At 37.7% G+C, this 23585-nt stretch overlaps 1 protein-coding gene across 1 annotated transcript in view; it reads right to left on the minus strand.

Moving 5' to 3' along the window:
• Window positions 1–215: 215 nt before the first annotated feature.
• Window positions 216–23585, minus strand: part of CCDC141 (coiled-coil domain containing 141) — a 213686-nt gene continuing 190316 nt past the window's right edge. Inside the window, exons 18-21 of the mRNA XM_019654016.1 lie at window positions 21347–21459; window positions 17191–17307; window positions 6622–7478; window positions 216–4475 (exon numbers count right to left, since the gene is read on the minus strand). Of these exons, the coding sequence (XP_019509561.1) occupies window positions 4208–4475; window positions 6622–7478; window positions 17191–17307; window positions 21347–21459 (1355 nt within the window). The 3' untranslated portion in view covers window positions 216–4207. The remainder of the gene's footprint in view (window positions 4476–6621; window positions 7479–17190; window positions 17308–21346; window positions 21460–23585) is intronic.

Raw genomic sequence — 23585 nt, forward strand, 5'->3', positions numbered from 1 at the left:
CTCTCACGCTTTGGCATCTGCACTGACAAGCACAACATGACAGTGTACTAGGAGGAGATATTTTGCTTCAACCAACTTATTCCATGAACACCCTTCAAAGACTGTATGTACACCAGGAATGTCAAAAGGCTTCAGATGGAAATTTCTAGTAAGGAATGGTCTTGAATAAAACCAAAGTGGAACACGATACAATCTTCTTCCCTTCCTTCATTTGGAATTCAAATCATCTAAATTCTTGGATTTGGCTTTTCAAAATATCTACACATATGAATGAAATACTGGTTCCAAATAAGATCTGTTTGCAACCAGATTACTGAGCCCCAGCTACATAAAAATAGTGATAATTTGTGCCATGTTCTAAAGAAGTACCTAAATTCTGGTTTGGGCGGGTAGGCAGTCACTGAGAGTGCAGACACCCACTTTTCCACTTACACCTGAAGATGATTTGTGCCGGATTACATGTGCTTTAAAATGTTGGAACCATGATCCTGGATTTTGCCTCTTCTCTCCTCAGTGTTATTTTGACCACTAGAGCCAGCATCTATCTTTAAGTTTAAATTTTTAATCAGGGTCTAGCCCCTGGGGATCAGGAGTGTTCTCAATTAAGTTTTATAGATTAGATAACAGTGTTTTATATGTCATGGCTGGAAGCTGATTGTGACTGGCTAATGTTCATAATAAGAAAGAATAGTCAGGTAACAAATACGTCCTCCTCTTTTTACACCTCCTCCCCCACTCCTCTCCAAAGAAGGGGGAAAAAAGAAAGGAAAGCAAGCTAAGTTTATCTCTGTTTACCTATGACAACAATTCAAGAAATATAATATTAAGTGTGACTATGTCTTACGTGCTGGGAATATAATGATGAACAGTGCTGTTAAGATGCAGCTGATGAGGACCGCATACTCTAGCCAGAGTAGACAGATGCTAGCACATGCAATTCCGATGCTATGTATTAAGAGACAAGACATGGGCAGCCCTGGTGCTGACAGTGCACACAGCAAGGACATCTACACGCGACGTGTGGTCAGGAGACTTCCTGGAGGATGGTGCATCTCAAATGAAACTGGAAAAATAAGCAGGAGTTAAGCCACATGTAGACAGGTTAGAGTAGAGTAAGGGAGTTCTATATATAATACGTTAAATAAATCAGGAAGAAAGGACTGGAGACAAGAAAGAACATGATAGGGTAAAAACCTGAAGTTAAATGTTGCTTTGGAGGAGAGATCAGAAGGGATGGAACAGAGGCTAGGAAGGGGAGGTCAGTTACTAAAGAGCTTTGGATATGCTACTTGAAGGGATTTAAACTTAAGTGAAGCAATTAGAAGGTTCTTGCAGCAACCTGTTTTAAGTCTATGTCTTGATTATAAGTGATGGTTAACATTATTGAAAGAAATAGTTAAATGTTCCTGTTTTTCCCCCAAATATTCTACATATTATAAAATATGCAGATATTCCAATGTTAGGATTCATACAATAAATTTCTCCTGGAATTCAGTGTGAGAGAAACTTGATTGCCAAATGTTTATACATCCTTTTATTAGAAAATCAGAACTGGAAAACTCAGTGATTTTGCCTTACAGGAAGCCCAGACACACATTTTGTGTTGCATTTTTTTAAGGTGTCAAGTGCATATGCTCTTTTTCTTTTCATTTTCTTGTTGAGAAGTGTTTTGCTATTACCAGCTGTCCAGAATTTTCTCGAGAAGTAAATGGGTATAAATCATGTATATATCTTTAAATAGAATCATTTGAAATGCCTACATTTTTCTTTCTTAAAAATAACTTTAGTTCAGACTTTCAATAGGAGAATTTTTGGATGAAGACAGAAGTCTTAGCAAAAAGGAAAATTATATTTAAGTCTTTAAAGTTAAAATATAGCCAGAACACTGAATAGCTAAGTATTCTTCATTGCTCTGGGAATTACTAGATAGTCAATCAATAGCCCAGAAAAATAGGTAGGTACGTACGTAGACAGACAGATGATAAGTAGGTAGGTAGGTAGATAGATAGATAGATAGATAGATAGATAGACAGGCAGATAGAGACTGATATACAGACTGCTATCTGAAATATATCTTGAATATCAGCATCATGCTTTTTCCCAATATTTCAGCTCTATGTATGTGTGTACATTTATATCTCTGTATGCATGTATAATCTTATATTTGATATATACATTAAAATATCAGGGGCTTTATGTGCCTTATTTGTTCATACACTGTGAATACATGTATATCCCACCCTGTTCCACAAAGGATTAACATTACCTGGCATGCAACAGGGAAAACAAACCAGCAATTCCAGTGCCCTAACAACCCTGAGCCACAAATGCAACCAAGCTTATGTATAGGGAAAGGAGATCCCATTAAATTAACAAGAAAGAGGCAGTGGGGCAAGAATTTGTTACACGGTCCTACCTGCCTTGTTGGGACATGAATAGGTCTCATTCTTTTGCTTCAACATGGAAATAGCAGTTAGGCGAGATATGCAAAATACTTGAAACTGGACAAAAAGCATAGGAGAGTTAAAAGACTATGAATCCCTTAGGATGCTGTATATATATGCTTTTAATAGGTTGCTGTCAAAATCTGGAAGAAAATTAAGAGATTTAATATTTTAATTAAAGTGAACATGCAGCACAAGAAAAAAATATGCAAACGTTTTACCCAACCACAGATTTCACATCTTTAGATGACATTCAGTAACTTAATATCAACTTGAATATATTACATTTAAATATTTTTATTATTTGTAGACATCCTTACAGCAACATAATTAATTCTTTCTCTTCATCAAAAAACTACAATGAATTATTCTTTCAACGAAAGACTTTCCCTAGCATGAAAAGATGATGCTTAAAATCTAAAAGACAAATGCCTCTGTTATTCATGTTTATTTTCAAAGGGGGCCCAAAAGATGACCTTTTTTGAATAATATATTTTATAAAGGCATAGAACATTCTTCAATTTTAAAGTGATAATTATGAAAAAGGATAGGATTCATCTTATGTCATTTTACTACACACTTTTCCCTCCTAGATCATACTAAACGTATCCTCCTGAATTTAATTTCAAGTCTTTGAAAAGTATGTAGTCTTGAGAAATTAGAAAGGAATTTAAGCTCCAATTCATAAAACATCATTTTCTAATATGGGAATAGTTGGAGATCACAAACTAACGCCACTCCTTTAATATTCTAAAGAAACAACATCTGAAAGAGAAATAGTGGGCAGGAGGCAATGTTATGACAGATTACAGTAATCAATATAATCACCCTTAACCTTCATAGTGTGCTTTACATTTTCCAGATATTTATAGGACATAAAATGAAGACTTTCAGTTGCCCAAGAGGTAGATGATGAGCCCATTTTCTGAATGGGAAACTGAGGCACCAAGATGCCTTACCATTGGCTGCAAAAATGGTCCGCAGCAGAATCAAAATTAGAAGCAGGAGGAACTGGTTGAAGTTGCATATACATGGCTGCCCAAAACACGTCAATGGAATGACAAGAACAATATCCGCCCATTCCCACAGACTGTGCTCCGTCTCACTCTATGACATGCATAGCTGATGGATGTTTGAAACTCCATTTAAAGTCGAGGGACACATCTGTTCTCTAATGTCAAACCCATGAGATCTGCATGAGGAGCGATTATTTACAGCAGCATCCCCCGACTCAGGAATGTAGGCTATGTAGAAACTACATAGAATGTATTTCAATAAATGAGATCAAGACATGAAAAAACAAAAGTAAAGGCCACCTAATGCAATAATAAAAATTACAATTTCAGTTCAATATTTCTACTGTTATTCTACAAGGAGATATTTATGAATACAATTAAAAATAAATTTTCGAACAATTGGATTTGAAATGTGACTCACATGTCTATGTTGTGAGCCTTGATCTGCATGCTCCCAAATTAGAAGGGAATAAACATAAGTTTACTGTGTTTTGTATTGAACACATCTCCTTCTAGAATACAAAAATGTATCATTACCCACTGCACATAATTTACCAAGCTCTTCAAATAGATTAAAGCACTAAAGAAAACTGGGTAACTTCACTGAGCCATAGTATTAGCTAAACAAGCCATAGGGTCAGAATGCAGGTACACTTGGTCAGGGATGCTTTGTGGAAGGTGCAGGAAAAGAAACGGTATTGTCCTTTAGGCTTCTGAGAATAACGTCCATGGGTGCCAATCGCACAGTCACTGTACGAGCAGCCAGTACATGAGGGACACACTAACATAGATGACACACAGCGTTATCCAGGTTATTCTTGTGATTGGTGGACTGCAGTTACTTGTCACATGGAGGATGACATTGGAAGAGAGAATGCCACTAGAGTTTTGGGCCCGAGCCACATAGAGGCCTGCATCTGCCCCGCATACCTTCGGAATGAACACTGAATGTCTTGTCTCCTTGTGTAAAACCTGTAAGTGTCCATCTGCAGACAATTTCTGGCCTTTCTTGTACCTGAAGCAGAGAGTCAGTTTTTAGTCAGGATCACTATTCACATCCTATCCAATCTGTAAAAACCATTGCAAATAGGCCCATTACCACTGCGATATTCTCTAGTATGAGCAGGACGTTTGCAGCTACCATGAATTCCAATGGGGCTGTTTAGCTTTCAAGTAGAGGTTGGCAGCTGGTGGCCAGAGAAGTGTTTGATTGGTTCGGACCATGTTTTTTTAAAAAAAATTGAATTTTTTGACAGCGTTTCCCAATTAGAATATTTGCATATGAAAATTCAGATATCCAACTACTCTTCAAAAACCAGGCCATCTGGTCACACTGGGCCACCATTTGCTCATGGCAATTTTCTAGACTATGAAACGGCACCCTCCTATTTGGCCTGCATCATCCTTTCAGCTGTTATGGAACAGCAGCTTGTGAGTCTGGAGTCTGTACTGGAGTGAGACTCATCCACCCCATTATATTCATCCCATGAGATCCACATGACAATCCCAGTGTGCTGTTTTAGAGGAAGGTACTTATACACCATTTCCTGGAGAAATGAATTCATTTAATTTTTATGAATTAATTTCATTAGAAGAAAATGACTTCTAATTATAAAAAGCACTTGTGCAGTTGGATTGTTACTGTTACTGACATGTTTCTTAAAGGTTCCTAAGAACATGAGCACTTAGCTGCATCTTTTCACAAAGCAAATAATTGGTTTCTTCAGTAGATTCTAGATTCTTGTTTATTTCTTTACACCCACATTCTGCTTTACAAGAAGTGATGACGAACCTGAATCATGGCCCAAATGATAATTTTGCATTTTTAGGAATGTCCTAAGGTTGTGTGATTCCCTGATAGCTTGCCAGTGGTTAACTAGGCAAAATTGCAAATCTGAGGGCAAGATATTTTTTCACCATGGTTCTTCAATATTATAGTTGCAGTAACTCTTCAACAACATATACTAACCAAGTACCAAGTTATTTGTTGTGTGTACAAAAACAAGAAACACTTCAGACAACATTTTTCTTTGGGGGGAACTGATATTTAATGATGAATTAAATATCTTTCAAATTCATAAATATGAAATTCCTGATGTGTAAAAAAAAATAAAATAAAACAAAAAAGCATAAATGGTGGCACTGTAGCAGAAGTGCAGTTTCTTTTAATAATCCAAGAAACCAAAGTTTTCTGATACGTTCTTTAGAAAATCAATTCACACTTCAAGTACTATCAATGAGCACACACAATAATTTAAACTGCTAATTTAATATCTACTAAAATATTTGATAAGTAAATGTTATTTTATTTATCTTAATTTAGAAGTATAAACTCATTCCCACAAATTTGAAACTTTGTCCTCAAATAAATCTACTTGAGGATGAAAATTTTGTAAATATTTAAAAGTAACCCAAGTATTGAGAGAGTTAGAACCACTTTTATAACAACAGTAGGTGATTCAAAACCTGTGTTCTGCAGTTCACTTTTATTAAAACAAATAGGCTAAAAAATAATGATGTCTCCAGAGTGAAATCATATTGTTTGCAGCTCAGTTATTATACCACTTTTCAAAAATGGGTTTATTATCTGTCACTGGGAGTAACTGTGAAAGAAATATTTTTATTCCATCTCTTACACTGAAGAATTTACACAAAGAAATCTTAGTGAAATAAACAATGCTGCAAAAGTGGCATCTGTGACTGCTGGGAAGAGAAAAAAAGATGAGATAGATAAATGAAAGAAAAAGAAAAAAACACCAAATTCTTATGTTTTTAAATTGAATAAGGGATGTTAAATCAAGAAAATGTCATGCTTATGTAAATATAAACAACAGGAAAGAATTTCAACCCACTATCTTTAGAAATGTGGAATGTTAAGCTGATACAAAAACAAACAAACAAAAAACCAGCACATCTAAGTTGCAGTACTTTGGGAGTTTGTTAAATTATTATTTTATATGGTTACTTTTTTTTGTCAGGATATTAGCCATGCTGCGACTACAATGATTGTTGGGGGTTTGATGTGAGGTTGAACCATGCAGAGTTGCAGTGTTGCAGAATATTAATCAGCTATCCCTAAACCTTTATGTGAGAGCACATGAATGATGTGCTAAGTGACTCAATTTGTTTCTGGTTATGGCTTGTCATTATAGGCTACCCACCATGTCAGTGTAGGCTCTGGAAATCCTGTCACTTCAACTTCCAAAGTCACTGGAGAACCTTCCACAACAGTTACATTAGACAGGAGCCTGGAGAAATGAGGTGCCTGGCCAGCTAGGCTGACCACGCTGTTCTTTGCCGATGTGCTTCTAATCTCTTCTTGGGAAACTATCTGCCTCTGATAGGCCAGGCTGGGGCCTGACTGAAACCCAAGGCCTGAGACTGCGTCCTGGGAAGCATGCAGCCTATCTCGGGTTTTAGTGACGTTATCATCAGCATGCATTTTCGCCTGTGTTTCTAACAAACTTTCCTGAGCCTGCGGGTGCTGCTGTAAAGCTCTCTCATGCACTTCACGCGACATGCTCTCTGTATGTTTAGCACTGATTTCGCAGATGCCAGTATTCTTTTCCAGAAATCCTCTGGGGGTTAGTGGAGGCTCAGCTTCGAGCTGAGGGTAAGGCCTCTCAAAATGACTTGCAAATGTTTCTCTCTTATCGCTGCAAGTATCAGCAAAAGCAGGAGGTGGTGAAAGAACAGATTCCTGGGCCTCCCCTGGACCACTGGCCCCCTTCTGCATCCTGTAGTTGCTTCTGTGAAGGCTGAGGGCGGGGCTGGCAGGCTCTTCCACCTCCATGTCAGACAGTGCGAGGGGGGAGTTGGGGCTCTCTGGGAGTGGAGGCAAAGAGATGTCATCAGGCGAGACACACTCATGTTCTTCTACAAGCATGTCTGAAGGCAGGAGCAGGCCTTGGACACCACCCTCTCTGCCAGAGGACAGCTGCTTCGGGTCCTGGGGAAGCTGACTTCCTCTTCCTCTTGTTCCATCCATGGCCGAAATATCGGCTACCGTAGCCTGTTCCTTCCAAACAGAAAAGCCAAAACTTTGAGTTAGTCATTGAATTTTCTTTCTCTAGGTCTCAAACTCAATTTGAGAGACAATGTGAGAAAACCTGCTGTGAGTTAAAGCTTGGGGCCCTGGCTCGAGCGTTACTTGAAACCATTTGTCTATTTAACCTGAGCACAGTTCCATCCCATGACTAAGGAACCGGTAAACTGACCCCCCGTGTCTGAGTGAAACGTGATCGACCTTGTGGAAAGGACGAGGCAGTTCTAGTTATCATCTCTAATCAAGGGGTCAGACTGGATAAATGTCTTTTCAAATCCTAACCTGAGGTGTCTCCTTCCACCAACAAATTCTGCTTTGGTTTATTTGTTTACACTGCATATGAACACAGTTCCTAAATGTACACTCGAAACCTATATAATTCTATTAGCTAATGTGACCCCCAATAAATTTAATAAAATTAAAAAAAATTACACCTAAAAAAAAAAAAGCCATCGGAGGCTCCCTTGTTAGGTAACTCCTTGGACTCTTCTAGCATCATTCTTTTCATTTTGTTTTATCTTTTTATTGTGCTAAAATATACATAACATGAAATGTACCACTTTAACCATTTTTTTAAGTGTACAGGTGAGTGGCAGTAAGTACATTCAGCAAGCTGTGCATCATCACCACCAGTCATCCCCAGAAATTTTTCATCTTTCTAAAGAGAAACTGCATACTCTTTAAATACTAACTCTCCATTGTCCCTCCCCTCAGCTCCTTCTGCTTTTTGTCTCAACGAATTTGAAGACTCTGGGTACTTCATAGAGAGAAAGCCATTTTTAGTGACTGGTTTTATTTTCTTAAAGCCCCATGGTTTTATTCTCACATTGAGAAAACATTCACGAGCACCTATCATATACTAGGTAGTGTTCTGGGCATTGCAGAGTTAAAATGGTGAGTAGGAGTAAACACAATCTCTGCCCTCATGGAGATGACAGTCTAGTGGGGAGTGTAGGTCATGCCAGGAGACTGTGACCAGCAGTATATCGCCTCCTGCTCTAGTATTTTTCCCCAGCAATCCATGTCCATCTCTGGTTTAAGAAAAGGCTCAAATACACCCTCTGGCATAGGCTCACAAGAGCATGGAAGCTGAAACGGAACTCATCTATCCCAAATGGCTTGTTTTACATCTACTTCTTTCTTTGCCTTTCCTCAGTATTTGGGGTGCGCTTTTGCTTTAAGAATTTTGCTTAAATCCCTGGTTTTCATCCTGTGTGCTATAGCTTGCACACAAGAAAGTTATGTCTTGCCTTGACTTTGAGTTCTTTGTTTTAGCACATGGTCCTGCTCCTGGCATACTTTATAAGTGATTTTTGAGAAATAAAAGTGTTTTTAGGTTGAAGATTAGAAGTAAAAACACAACAGTGATCCTACTATCCCACAGATATGATTTATTTTCAGCAAAAGCATAAACCCAGCTTAGAGAATGTGGTTTCCTTCAGCCATTGAATAGAAGTTTAAATTCTGGGTCTGTTAAGCCAGAAGCTTTTAAAAATCCCTCTCATTAAAAAAAAATTTAAATAAACTCATATCTAGTAGGGAATGCCCCGCCTTCTTTTGGTTTTCCTACTAGCTTAGCTCTGCCTCTTATTTTTATCTCTTCCTAAAAGTAGAATATTTATTTTCCTTTTCATAAGGACTTTGATCCAACTTCCTTTTCAGTCTAAAAATTTCTGTGACATTCTGGCAGCCTCCGTTTGAACACGTTTCCTGAAAGGGTGCTTTCTTTGAAAATGATTTTATGTGTTATTTGTGTTAAGAATATCTTCCTACATTTAGCCAAGACCCGCTTTCCCTCCGTATCCACCAGTGGATCTGAACGGGCCTCCTGGAGGAACACAGAAGGTGTCCAACTGCTGTCCTCTCAGAACAGCCCTTTGACTCTTTGGAGGATTGGTCCCACAGCCTCTCAGTCTCTATCTTTGCACTAAACCCCCCATGATCTCCTTCTGCCTCGACTCCTGGAACTTGCATCATTCTGGTCACCTTCCGGGAGGTGCCACTCCTACAGGGCTATAAGCTGCTTCATAGGAAATCAGGGACATTTGTTGCTCTAAGGCCATCCAGGGGCAGGCGACTCCTTAATGGCTTTTTTGGGTAACTTATGCTTCTCCAGAGAAGAATAATCTTTAAAAATTGTCTTAAATTGTTCAAAAAGCTTAGGAGAGAAACTTGAATAAAAGTCCAGGCTAGTCTTCCCACCAGTCAGTCCCTCGTGGGGAGAAATTGACTTATTTCATTGCGGGTTTGGAAGAAGAGACTGAGCATGGTAAGTTCTGTCCCTCTGAAGCCTGCTTGTCTTCCTTCCACTAACTGGGTGCATTCGCAATGGCTCTAAAGCATGAGAAACCCCCGTACAGGTATCCTGTGGTTGCCTAGCTGTGCTCCCAAGTGGCTGGGTAGGTAACTCTACCTATTAGATTAATAAATCAGAGAAGAAGTTCTGGGAAACCCCCTAGATAAGTCTGAGTCACATCCTCCAGTCCAGCTTTTACTGGTTACTAATTTCTGACTCCTGCGTCTCACTTTCAGATGGTGCCAAACTCAAGAAGGGAATCCAAGGATATTATTTTTTACTCCCTACAATTCCTAAAGTAGAAAAACACTTTCCACACAAAATACCACTACCAGATAACTTCTACTGATGACAGGAGGAAGAGAGTTTTCCCAAATCTTTTTTTTTTTTTCTTAATTTTTCATCTTACTAAAGTTCCCCCCTAAATATGCTTATTTCCGGATTTATTTACTTTCCAGATGGGAAGTAATCAGTGGAATAATCATTTCCTTGATCTATATATGACATGTTTTTACTAAAGTGACTGCGTTAGATCATTTTTTGTTTTTATAAGAACCACATGTACTGTTAATTCATACTGAGTTCTAATCACCTAAAATTTCTTACTTCCTTTGTCCATTAATATCACTGATAAGGTTGAGCACTGCAGCGTTTAGGACAAAGCCAGACGTCTCCCAAGGCAAGGCAACTGCCTTCCAGGCTGACACTGATGAACTGCTTAACACTCTCGGGTACAATTATGATCCAACCAAACTCCCACTCAGTTCACATTTCTCCATTGACTTTCAGAGAGATATCATGAGTGTGTTTATCAAATGATTTCCTGGAACCATAATGCATTTTGCCTATGGCACTAACCTAAAATTACCTATTAAAAAATCATCTCAAAAAGCAAAATAAAGTGAGTTTAACACAAGTTTTTCCTAGTAAGTCCACGTTGCCTTTTGGTACTTTTGCCTTTATTGTCAAATGCAAATAAGCTTTTAGTTTTTAAGTCAATATGGAATTTTACAAAAATTCCTTTTAAAACTCACTGAGGTATATACTTTCTGGGTTTTCTAGTTTTCCTTTATGAAAATGGTTCCCAAATAGTCACATATAACAACTACTTTTTCGCACTTTCCCACCATGAAACCATTTTTGCTATTAGTAGAAAGAAGGTGTGTGTGTGTGTGTGTGTGTGTTTCTAGAAAAAATTAGATAAATCTACATATCTCAGCACAGGTAAGGCACCTTTGCATCAATCTGATGAGTTCTGGCAAAATGGCTGGGACACTTTGATATAATTCACCAAACACAGCTCACTCTCAATATGTTCCTCTTATAGCCCTAGTTTTTATCTTTTTTGTTGATTATTTTTCCTTTTCCTACCTTCTGAATATAATAAATATGTGATCTTGTCTTTAAGTTCTCTAATTTTCTCTATAGACTTTCCTTCTCAAAACTCTCATCCACTTTCACATCTAATGATCAGCTAAGTTTTTTTTTTAAAAAGATTTTATTGGGGAATTGGGGGAGGGGAACAGCGTTGGAGAATTGGGGAAGGGAAAAGACAAGTTGCTGTTATTTTGTTCTTCAGTCTAGTTGTGGAGGACGTTGTTTCACTGGCCCATGTTGGTATTATGATCATTGCGCTCTTCCTGGGTGAAGCAGTTGCTCACCAGCCATTGGACGGCCGCTCATGGCAGCTCATGCCAGCTCACGCCAGCTGCCGGACGCTCATGCTGGCTGCCAGCCACTCATGGTAGCTCATGGCAGCTCACTGCAACAGGGGCTGCAGTCTATGCCGTCACTGGAGACTCACGGCAGCCCAGCTCCAGGTCATGCTGTTGTTCACCATCTTAGCTGTAGAGGGCTCAGTGTCACTGGCTCTCATGTGGGATCCGAACTGGGGCCCTGCTGTTTAAAGCTGGCATCCCAAGCCAACTCTTAACCAATGTACCACTTCATCAGCCCCAGTTAGCTTTTAATTAATTCTGAATCTATAGCCTCAGATCTTATCTCAGTTGGGATTTCTAAGCTTTCATTTCCACTGATGGGCATAATCACCTGGATTTATAACCATTGCCAAGTAGGTAAACAAAATGAGTGTCTGGAAAAGAGAATATAATGATACACTCCATCCATAGAATTAAGTGTGTAGCACCAGTTCTCAAAGTACACAGAGTGGGGACCCATCTATGTGGTAAATTTAAGGGTACATCACAAAATTTTACCATTCAAAATATCTGAATAAATCGTCTTATTGTGGGGTAAACAAAATTAAATGAAGGTAAGTAGGAAGCAGAGCAATAAAGATATTGAACATAGGGCTCAATCTTTCAAAGGCATTTCTGGGAATTTGGAAGGGGCTTTGGGCAGCCAAGGGGTGACTTGGCACCCTTGGGCACTTGGAGTGGACAAGATAAAAAAAAATGGTGGTGGAAAACACTGTCTTCTTCCCAATTTTTTCCAAAGCAAATGTCTCAAGCACATTTTCTGCCACCTACCGAGTGATCAGGATTAGAGGAGGGGGCCCAGAGACTGTCCTCTCCCAGTCTGGTAAGAACACTCCACTGACTTTTTGGTATAAAAGTACTTCCACGCTATTGCTTTATTAATCATCACATAAACAGATGAATACAAAGAGGGGAAAATTTTGGCGTGGGAATCTACAGTGTCATTACAAAACAGCAGTTCCTCGGAGCTTTCCTTCGGTCTTGTGGAAAAAGTTACATGTCTGAAAATCAGGAGAACTGGGCTGCCTGCCCAGCCCTGACGCTGCTTTCTGTGATTTTTTTGGAGGGCAAAACATTTCATTTCTTTTGGCCTCAGTTTCCTGAACTGTAAAATGAGATTTGATCCGGTGATTATTAAGTCCCTTAGTGCTAGAATTCTCTAACTCTCACTGTTGGCATTGCAAGCCTTCAGCTTCTAGTTTTGTGACTTTAGGCAAGTTTCTTAATACTCTGTGCCTCCATTTAACCTTAGGAGTTTTCACATATTACTGTGGATTTAGCTTCGGTCCTCACTTTGGGGATAAAACACCACCACTAATAAGCATTCCATTTACTGAATTGCCTAATTCCACCTGCTCCATTTTGGGGTCAGAAAAATGAGAAGCATGATCTCCAGGAGAAAATCCTGTGATTAATACATTCTTTTAATAGTTTGGTTGAACTGTTCTTTCTGACTCAAATCATTTTCCGAGAAAGATCAACACAATTTAAGGGCATCAGAATTAAACTAACTGATTCCTGGACAAGCTTTTTACATGGTGTTTCTTGCTGTCTGCCCACATGATGTTTTTTGGAATCATTATATCTGACCTATAATACAAATGATAGAGACAATCAGAGAATAAATGTGACTGAGCTATTTAAAAGTGATGATTACTGCTGCCCTTTCATTTTGCTCTCTGTACACATTGTACCAGAATGTATATGTAAAATTATGTCAATGAGAGTTCTTGACAGCTATAATTGTGAATCTTTACTTTTATTCTAAATAACTGATGATCTATCATATCTTTTAATTTATATTAAAATAAAAATTATTCCTCAATAAAAGGAAATCATTTTTTTATTTAAAGGAATCTGTTTCTCTAACTTTTCTTCTAAGGAAAATAAATAAAAGCAAGAAAAGACCTTCTTACTAAGTATAATTGAGTGTGTTTGCTTTGGTAGCAAAACTTTCATTTCCAATCTCAGTAAATGTGTATGGTTGACAAAGTAGAAAAATGTGCAGAATTAAAATACTACTACTACTACTACTACTACTACTACTACTACTACTACTAATAATAATAATAATAGAAAGAAAAAAAACCTGGGGTAGCAATATGTATACTAGACAAAGTAGACTTTAAAACAAAGGCTATAACAAGAGACACAGAAGGACCCAGTAATCCCACCTCTGGGAATTTATCTGAAGAAACCCAAAACACTACCTCGAAGGGTCATGTGCATCCATATGTTCATTGCACCATTATTTACAATGGCCAAGATTTGGAGGCAGCCTGGGCGTCCATCAATGGATAATGGATGAATAAAAAAGAGGTGATACACACATGTGCACACACACACACACACACACACACACACACACACGCACACAATGGAATATTACTCAGCCATAAAAAATGAAATTTTGCCATCTGCAACAACATGGATGGAACTAGAAGATATGCTGCGTGGAGTGAGATGGAGTAAGACAAATGTCATATGATCTCACTTATATGTGGAATCTGGAGAACAGGATAAACAAACAAACACAACAGGAACAAACTCATAGATACAGAGAACAAACCAATGGTTGCCAGACAGGAGTGGGGTTAGAGGTTGGGTGAAAAAGTTGAAGGGAAGGGCCGGCCGAGTGGCTCAGTTGGTTAAGAGCTCGCTCAAGAGTGTGAGCTCTGAGCAACAGCAGTTCGATTCCCGGCCCGAGCTGAGCAGCTGCTGAGCTGCCAACAGGTGGCAGGATGGCTCAGCTTAAAAAAAAAAAGTTGAAGGGATTAAGGAGTAAAAACTGGTAGATACAAAATAGTTATGGGGATGTGAAGTATAGCATAAGGAATACAGTCAATAATATTGTAATAACTGTGTATGGTGTCAAATGGGTACTAGATTTATTGGGGTCATCACTTCATAAGTTATATAAATGTCTAATCATTATGTTGTACATCTGAAACTAATATAATATTGTAGGTCAACTGTAATTGAAAAATTAAAAAAATTTTAAAAATTAAAAAACACTTTTAAAACTCAACAATAAGGAAACAAACAACTCAATTTAAAAATGGATGCAAGACCTGAACAGACATCTCACCAAACACAATATACGGATAGCAAATATACATATGAAAAGATGCTCTACACTGTTTGTCATTAGGGAATTACAAATTAAAATAACAAAGAGATATTCTTATGCACCTATCAGAATGGTGAAAATCTAAAGAGCTGGCAATACCAAGTTGTTGTGAGGATGCAGAACAATAGAAAAATCTCATTAATTGCTGGTGGGAATGTAAAGTGGCATATCTTCTTTGGAAGACAGTTTGGCAGTCTTACAAAATTAAACAGCCTTTCTATACAATCCTAGGTAACCCAACTAATTAAAAAAAATTATTATCCATACCTGCACATGGATATTCATAGCAGCTTTATGTATAATTGTTAAAAATTTAAAACAACTAAGATTTCCTTCAATGGATTAGATAATGGATAATGAATAAACCAAATGTGACAAATATATAATAAAATATTCATCAATTATAAAATGAATGAGCAAGCCACAAAAAGACATTAAGGAGTCTTAAATTCATGTTGCATTGTGAGAAAGACCAGTCTTAAAAAGCTAGATACTTCATGATTCCAGTTACATAATATTTTGGAAAGGTGTAAAAACCAGAGGGCCAAAAGATCAGCCACTGCCGTAAGTTGTGTTGGGGAGCATTGCATAGGTCAAGCAAAAGGAACTTTAGTAGAGTAAAATTATTCCGTAAAATACTGTATTGGTGAACTCAAGACACTAAACATTTGTCAAAATGCTTACAATGCATAGAACTTTACAGCAAAAAATGCAAACTTTAACATACATAACTCGAAAAAAAATTCACATATAGAAAATTTCCAGGTGCAAAGAAGAGTGTAACAAAATAATCAAAAAGCAAATTTGTCATTTTTTTGTCACCTGAAAATATCATTTGTTTTACCTTTTGTCTTGAAGATAGTCTTGGTCAGTCCACAATTTTAGATTGATTGAAATTTCTCAACATCATCTTTTGATTTTCACCATAATACTGGTAATTATATTATCAGGCTAATTGTCTATATTTGGTACATGACCTGTCCTTATTATTGAATTTTAAAATAACTGTTTTATTGGTTTCTTAATTTTTGAGCAATTATACATTGCTAATATTGAAGAAAATTTCTATAACTAAAAAATAATATGACGTTGGACTTAGTATCACTTACAAACTTAGTTAAGAAACAGTGATACATTTTATGACATTATTATTTCTACTAGTAGGTCTCAATCAAGGGTGATTTTGCTCCCCTGGAGATATTTGGCAATTTCTAGAGACATTTTTTGGTTGTCAGGACAGGATAAGGGGCTGCTACTGGCCTTACTGGCATCTACTGAATAGAGGCCAGGAATTCTGCTGAACATTCTACAATGCACAGGACAGCACCCCCACACAACAAAGTGTTTTCTGAGCCAAAATATTGACAGTGCTGAGGTTGAAAAACCCTGATTTAGATCAATCAGAGTAACCAAAGACCATATGATAGAAGACTACAGTCCAACAAGATGACCAAGGTTTGGCAGCTTCCCTTTGCCTCAGAGAAGAACTAGGGTTTAAGTATCTCAAGATCATCCCACAAAAGAAGTCAATTTGCTTAATGGTTCTTGCTGCCTGGTGGTTATGCAATTGAACTAGATCTTTACATATATTTAACCTGTGGAAAAGGACCTACAAAGAAGCTCTAAGAACTGTACTGTCTTCAAGGCAAGATAACTATTTCTCCATGAGATAACTGAACAACAACAGGGAGATTTATTTCTTTTCTTAAGTCTCAGGTCACAAGAAGTATATTTTATTAATTTGGGGCAGTTGAGAATGGAGTTGATTCTGCTTGTTCCTTCAATTCCCTGGTTGAGGGAGAAGGTAACTTGGCAAAGCAGAAAGCCAAGAGCTAATTATAGTCCAGCAGCTTTGAATAGAGAATGTGCAACTGATGCCCAAAATCCATAATGATGTGATTGAAATAATACTTTTGAGAACATTTGCATTTTTTAGTACTTGTAGTTTTTGATACATGTTTATTTTATCTGTAATGCATAGGTATTAAAGCAATTTAAACAGTTTTCTAAATACTTCAGTATTTATATTTCAGTTTGATTCTATATTTTAGTGCTAGAAAATATCTTAAAAGTAGATTCTATGGGGACAAGATACAATCTAATTTCATGTATCAAGGTTTGCTAATGGGTAGTGTAAAACAACAAAATCATAGCTTGGTGGTAAGATAAAGAGGGAGAAGTAAGATCTGAAGTTGGGTGTGAATGTAAACGGACAACGGGAAAGGCAGCTAAAGATGGGCGAAGTAGAAGTAGTTTGAGGTGACAGTATGGTGTTTGAATGGCTGTCCCAATATCACTGTGAAATGCTGTGGTTCCAGTATTCATTAGGAGGGGCTCAGAGGGAAATATCATAGTGCAGGAGAACTAAGTAACTGGTAGAAAGGCAGTAAGGGGTGAGGACACTCACATTGCATTCACATTGGGATATTTGATTCAGATAGATAAGGCTTCAATTCATCTTTTTTTTGTTTTTGCAATGCAGAATGACTCTAACCTCAAAACAAAAGTAATGAATAGCTGAGGTTACATAGTTTTCTTTACCTTATTCATTTCTTCATTGAATACTGTCTGCTTATTCCTCACTGGTTCTTTCAGTAGGTCAATGCAATCATCATGGAAGTCTTCCAAATTCAGATTCATCTTTAAAACGTCTCCCTGCTGTACAAAGTGGCGGTTAGTGAAAGCCTGGACCAGAAAAGTTGGAGGAACAGTGCCATACAATAACCACTTGGAAAAAAACATAGGTCACTTGCAACTTTTCAATAAATGTATTCCACAAGAAGCTGATGTACTCCCATGATGTGATTTATGACATTATCCCTCCAAGTTCACAGTTCCCCTCCTACCTCACTCCTTTGATAAAGTTCATTGCCAGTAACAAACAAACAAACAAACAAACAAACAAACAAACAAACAAACAAACAAAAACTGGCTGTTCAGGGCCCAGCAGGACAAACATCATTGTTATAAGAGGATGCACCTACAGGAGCATTCTCTAGAGAAAGGAATCATGTGCATGGCAGTTAAAACCATTAGGAGGGTCAGGGCAGCAGCAAGGCAGACATGACTAAAGATCTCTGGTGGAGAACAAAGTAGGACATTCAGAGAACTTATACAAGCAAAATGTTTGGGAGACTCATGAAAAGGAGGAAGAATCACTGAGTATGGTAAAGGAAAAAGCTATTGAAAACGAAGGATGTGAGTGAAGGTATTTTGCTCCTGCATTTCATGGGGTTCCATTTGAGTCATGGAGGTAGAAGGGGTTTGCAAGCTGCTGTGGAGCCAGTGTGAGGACTGAGAGGATTTAGTGACGGTGAAAGGAGCCACAGGTGCACCAAGGGACAGAACCCCAGCTTAGGATGATGATAGTACAGCAACAGAAGGTAACATATTCCACCCAGGACATGGTCGTTTAATGAGCCTTAAAGAAACAGGCATGTCCCTCAAAGTATGCATTCTACACTGACTCAGAGAATCTGGCAGGGGAGCACATTGCTGGGGAATATTCAGCTTTTAGTCTTAACTCTAAAACTTTAACTTGTTTGTATTACTGGATAAGTCACTCTGCTTTAGTACACACTCGATACCTAATTCCAAAATGGCAGCTGTTGTGGAAAGAACATTAGATTTTGAATCATATCTCAGTTCGAATTTCAGATCCACCACTACTGATTGTGGGAGCCCAAGCAAAGCACTTTTGCCCTCTTTGAACTTCACCTCTGAAACAATGAAAACAACATTTGCCTTATTTCCATCACAAGGTTATTTGGAAATCACTGATGCAATATGTTTGAGAAGCCTTCGTAAATCTCAAATTGCTGTACAAATAGAAAGGATTATTATCACTATTTCGGCCTCAACAGGGATTTCTGGGCCTACTTTTTAATAACTTCTGCAAAAGAGAGCCAAGGCATCAACCTTAAAAACATAAAAACTAGACATTTATACTTCGCGTGCAACCATCTGTAAAGTGTTCATAAGCATTCTTTGACAAGCTTTTGCTCAGGCTGTAATTCATAAAGGCAATGCTGATACCCATTGATCTCGCTAGAAAGTCCCTTCCTCATTTTTACATCCACCCAAATCAAACCTTTCTGAGCTACTGAATAATTCTTCTCTACCAATCCTTTGAGCTTTTAGTACAAATGTCAAAATTCTTTCTGGAGATCCTGCTTTAGGCAAAGCATTGTGTTAAATGTGTGGGATGCTAAACTGAACAGAATCATAGGGTTTCCCCAAATATAATAAAGCAGGGAGGTTGCGATGGTAATGGTAGATCCATGTGATGCTTAAGAGAGGAAAGGACACAAGTGCTATGGGAGATCAGAGAGGGAGTGAAACAACTAAGGGAGGAGTTGTGGAGGAGGCAGTACTTGAATTTGACTTTGAGAGACAGTAAGATTTAGATGAACGGGGATAGAAAGTCATGTATGGGAAGTAATGGTTTAGAAGCAGGAAACCTGGGAACATGGGGCTAGTAGACCACTGAAGCAGGAACGTACAGTGACTGTAGGAAAACAGTGGTTTGGAAAAAGAATCAGCCTTTGAACACTGGAAGACCTTGAATCTGAACTGTATTTAGTAAACAATGAAGGGTTTGTAGTGAAGTGTTCTGAATGTAAAAATGACACTAGCAGAACTGTATTTTGAAAGGGTGATGTAGATGGAGTGTATAATTGGGAGGCCCCTGACGAGTGCAAAAGAGAATCCAAGCGATGGCCTAGGAATAAGAAAGAGAGGCTGCAATCCTCACTATGGGGGTGCAGAAGGAATGGGCAATGAGGAAGTGTGGAGAGGAATGGAAACAGCTTTCAGGAGGAATAGCCATGAAGGTGAAAAGTTGGAAATGGAGATAACTTTAAGAGGGTAGGTTTTAGTAAGTGGATCTCACTTGAAGATACACAACATAAATGGGAGGGTTGTTGCGGACAACAGAGAGCAAAGTGTCAGAGGAAGCAGTCATTTGCAGGCTGCGTATCAGAATGGGGGGGAAGAAACAGATTTTCAGAGGGTGGGGGAGTGAAGAGGAAATGATAAATGTTGAAAAAGATAGTATAAGATATATGGTACACTCATACATTACTAGTGGCATTATAATTGTGAAAGGTTTATGGAAAGCAATATAAAAATATATGTGTTAGAAATATTAATTACATATATTAATACATACATACATACATACATTTAATACCCATTTACTCAAATCTGCTTTGGAGAATTTATGCATAGGTAACATAATACAAAAGAAAGGAAAAGCTATATGCATGAAAATGTAGTGTTATTTAAAATGAAAAAATGTTGAAAATTCTAGATTCTTAGCCACAGGAAAAAGGTAATTTGGTTGAATTAAAAGGTTAGCAAACTATTTTGAATAGAATGGGTATTCAAATTTATGAAAAGGAACTTTATACAGAAAAATATCGTTGTCTGAAATAACAAGAATTCTGCTCTGAACGGCAAGAGCACCATTATGTCTCAAGAGCATGATCACTGTAATAATCACGGGGTCTCCACACTCCGTCCTCAGGGCTGCCCTAGCGTTAGGGTCCCCTATTTCCCCCATTTTACAGATTAGGAAACTGAGTATCAGAGAGATTAAGTAATTTCCCTGAAATCACAAATCCAATAATATGGAGAGTTGGTATTCCTAAGCAACTGTGTCTTATTCTAGAGCCCGGGGTCTTCATTACCTTGCCAATCTCGCCATCCCAAATAACCAGTTCTCTCAGTTGGTGGTAAAAACAGCACTGATGAAACAAGTTTCTCACCTGACATAGACAAAATTAGATGTGTGCGTGTATGTGTATATATATAATGTGTGTATGTGTACATATGTGTGTGTGTATGTGTATATATATACTGGGGGTGCCAAAAAATGTATACAAGTGGACGCTTTGGTCAGCGTTGCTCAAGCAGTAGTTCGCCATAATCAGAAGTGTCTGGATGCTGATGGCAACAACTTTGAGCACCTCTTGTAATTGCAGAAGTCAAACATGACTTGTATTCATCTTTTGTTATCGGTATATATTGAGTATTACAATTTTAATACAGTTTTTTCCTTTCTTAAAATGTGTATAAATTTGTTTGGCACCCTCTGTGTATGTGTGTGTGTGTGTGTGTGTGTGTGTGTGTGTGTGCATGCGTGTGTGTATTTCTGTCTTGTAAATTGATTTTGCCTAGACAAACATAAACATATTTTCTCTATATTTTTTAGCATCAGTTTTTTGTTCTATCAATGATGCTAATGATTAGTTCAACATTTCCATGAAGTTAAATGTTCTATGAATATAATACCTGAAGATTAGTTTTATTTTTTTCTGGGGGTCACAAGTTAGAGGGAAAAAAAACCTTATGTTAATTATTTATGAACAAAAACAGAAGGCTACTTAATAGAGACTTTACTTTGATTTTAATGGCACACATTTATCCTTTAGGATATGATCCATGAAAATATAAATGAGACACCTTAATTGTGTTTAGCCCTCATTCTCTGCAATATTTTTCTCTGCAGAGATAGAAAAGACACAGAATTAATTATCAGAAACACCAGATAATTATATTAGAAAGCTGTGAAACAAATGTGCACATTATGTCTCTTGAGAATTTCCTTTAGAACATCTTCCCACCAGAAGACACTTGATCAACACGTTTTTATTTATAGCACATGAAAACACATATTCTGGGAAGAAGACATTACCTTCAGCTTTTCTTCAAGCTCTGTGAGAGAGCCACATAATTCAGTAATAGATTCAAGAACCTCTTTGTGTTTTGCCACTATTTTCTCAGCATATTTCTGCCCTTCTTCAAAACCTAGGGAAAAGAAGGAATAAAACTATTTTTTTAAGACACTTAAAAATTTTTTTTTAGTTTTTTTTATTTTTCAACTACAGTTGACATTTAATATTACTTTATATTAGTTTCACGTATACAGCATAGGGTTAGATATTTATGAAGTGACCCCACTGATTATTCTATACACAGTTATTACTTAATAAAACTAGTTTTAAAGGTCAAATCCCTGTTGGAAAAAAAATACAGGCATTAATTCATCTCTCCAGCATGTGATGTAAAGGCTGATAGGTAGTAAGTGCTTAAATACTTGATGAACAGATAAATACACGAATAAAGGCAATTTTTCTGAAAACCAGGTATTCTAAAAACATGGTTACATTTACTGTACCATGCCACTTTTATGTACCCTAAATAATGTTGCTATATTAATATTCTTAAAGCTTTATTCTAATCAGTTTTCTCCTGTTCAGAACATTGAGCATTTCTTCACTACCTAGAAATGTACACATTCAAGGCTCTCCATAATATGGTTTCAGCTTGCCTCTCTCAAATGTGTATCTGCCTAATTCTCTCACATATGTAATCTCTGGCTGAACTGAACAAATAAGTTTTCCCTAAACATTCCCAAAGCCAATGAGTATTCTTTCCCGTACAGAGAATGCCCTCCCTCAACTCCCTATTTCTGCTGTCAAAATCCTACCTACTTTTCAGGGCCTACTTCAAACGCCAACATCTTTGTGAAACATTTTGAAATCTCTGCCAACTGGATTTTATCTTTTCCTACTGGAATAATAATAAAAGTATCTACCATGTATTGAGTGCATAGGCACTTTATATGCATTATCGAAGGTAATCCTCATCAGGTAGGTTCTGTTGCATTTTACACATGAGGAACCTGAGGCTCAAAAGAGCTTCTTCCTCAGGTAACCCAGACAATAACTGGAGGACTGGGGATGTGAATCTCAACTACTGGAATCCACAGTTTAGGCTAAATTGTATTACACATTGGTATGGGCTAAATTGTGTCCCTCCCAAAATTCATATGCTGAAGTGCCAATCCCCAGTATCTCAGAAGGTAACCATATTTGGAGACAAGGTTTTCAAAGTGCTGAATAAGTTAAAAAGAGACCATTAGGGTGGGGACCTAATCCAATATGACTGTTGCAGTTATAGAAAGAGAGGCACCAGGGGTGCCTGTGCACAGAGGGCTGGCTGTGCATTTGGAGCAGCAGCAAGAGGGCAGCCATCTGCAAGCCAAGGAGAGAAACCTCAGTAGAAACCAACCTGCCAGCACCTTGATCTTAGACTTCCAGCAACCAGAACTGTGACGTTATGAGTTTCTGTCATTTAAGCTACCTAGTCTGTGGTGTTTGTTACGGTAGCCCAACCAGACTAAATACACACATTTTATACCTTCCCCACTGCATTTACCATATCATGACTTCTAGGCATAGACTGCGGATTCTTGAATGAAGCAACTAGGTCTTTTCTGTCTTTATATCCATCACAGCTGCTAGTAACTAATAAGTACTCAAAAAAAATATTTGAGATAAATTTACTTGCATTAAAATTCTGGATTTAATGCTTAGGTGGTGTGTAAGAGTTGATACAATATCCTAAAGTATCTTATTTGATGCAAAGTTTTTAAAATGCATAGTTCCCATATTGAACAGATAAAGACACACACCATTCAATTATTCATTTAATGATTCATTTATTCATCAAATATTCGTTACGCACTGAGGGTGCACCCTGAGAAGCAGTGAACTAACAGGCAAAATCCCTTTTCTCCTGGAGCTTACACTCTGGTAAGGAAAGGTAGAAAACAGACAAACAACCATACAATATGTCTGCTGGTGATAAGGTCCAGAAATACAAAACAAAGCAGGATACAGGATTGTGCATGATGGAAGGGGACCATAACTTTTATGGAATATTTGCAAGTACTTACCATGTCCTGAAACTGAACAGGCACTAAAATACAGTGATAATATTTACTTGCCTCGCCCTCAAGGAGCTTATGGCCAGTAGAGAAGACAGACAAATAAAGAGGCAAGTATGCTACATTGTGAGTGTTTCTAAAATTTTTTGGTGAAACTTGTACAGTGACAATAGTAAGAATGCAACATCACATTAGTTTTCAT

Source organism: Hipposideros armiger, unplaced genomic scaffold (assembly GCF_001890085.2).
Source record: "Hipposideros armiger isolate ML-2016 unplaced genomic scaffold, ASM189008v1 scaffold_212, whole genome shotgun sequence".
Taxonomy (NCBI): Eukaryota; Metazoa; Chordata; class Mammalia; order Chiroptera; family Hipposideridae; genus Hipposideros; species Hipposideros armiger.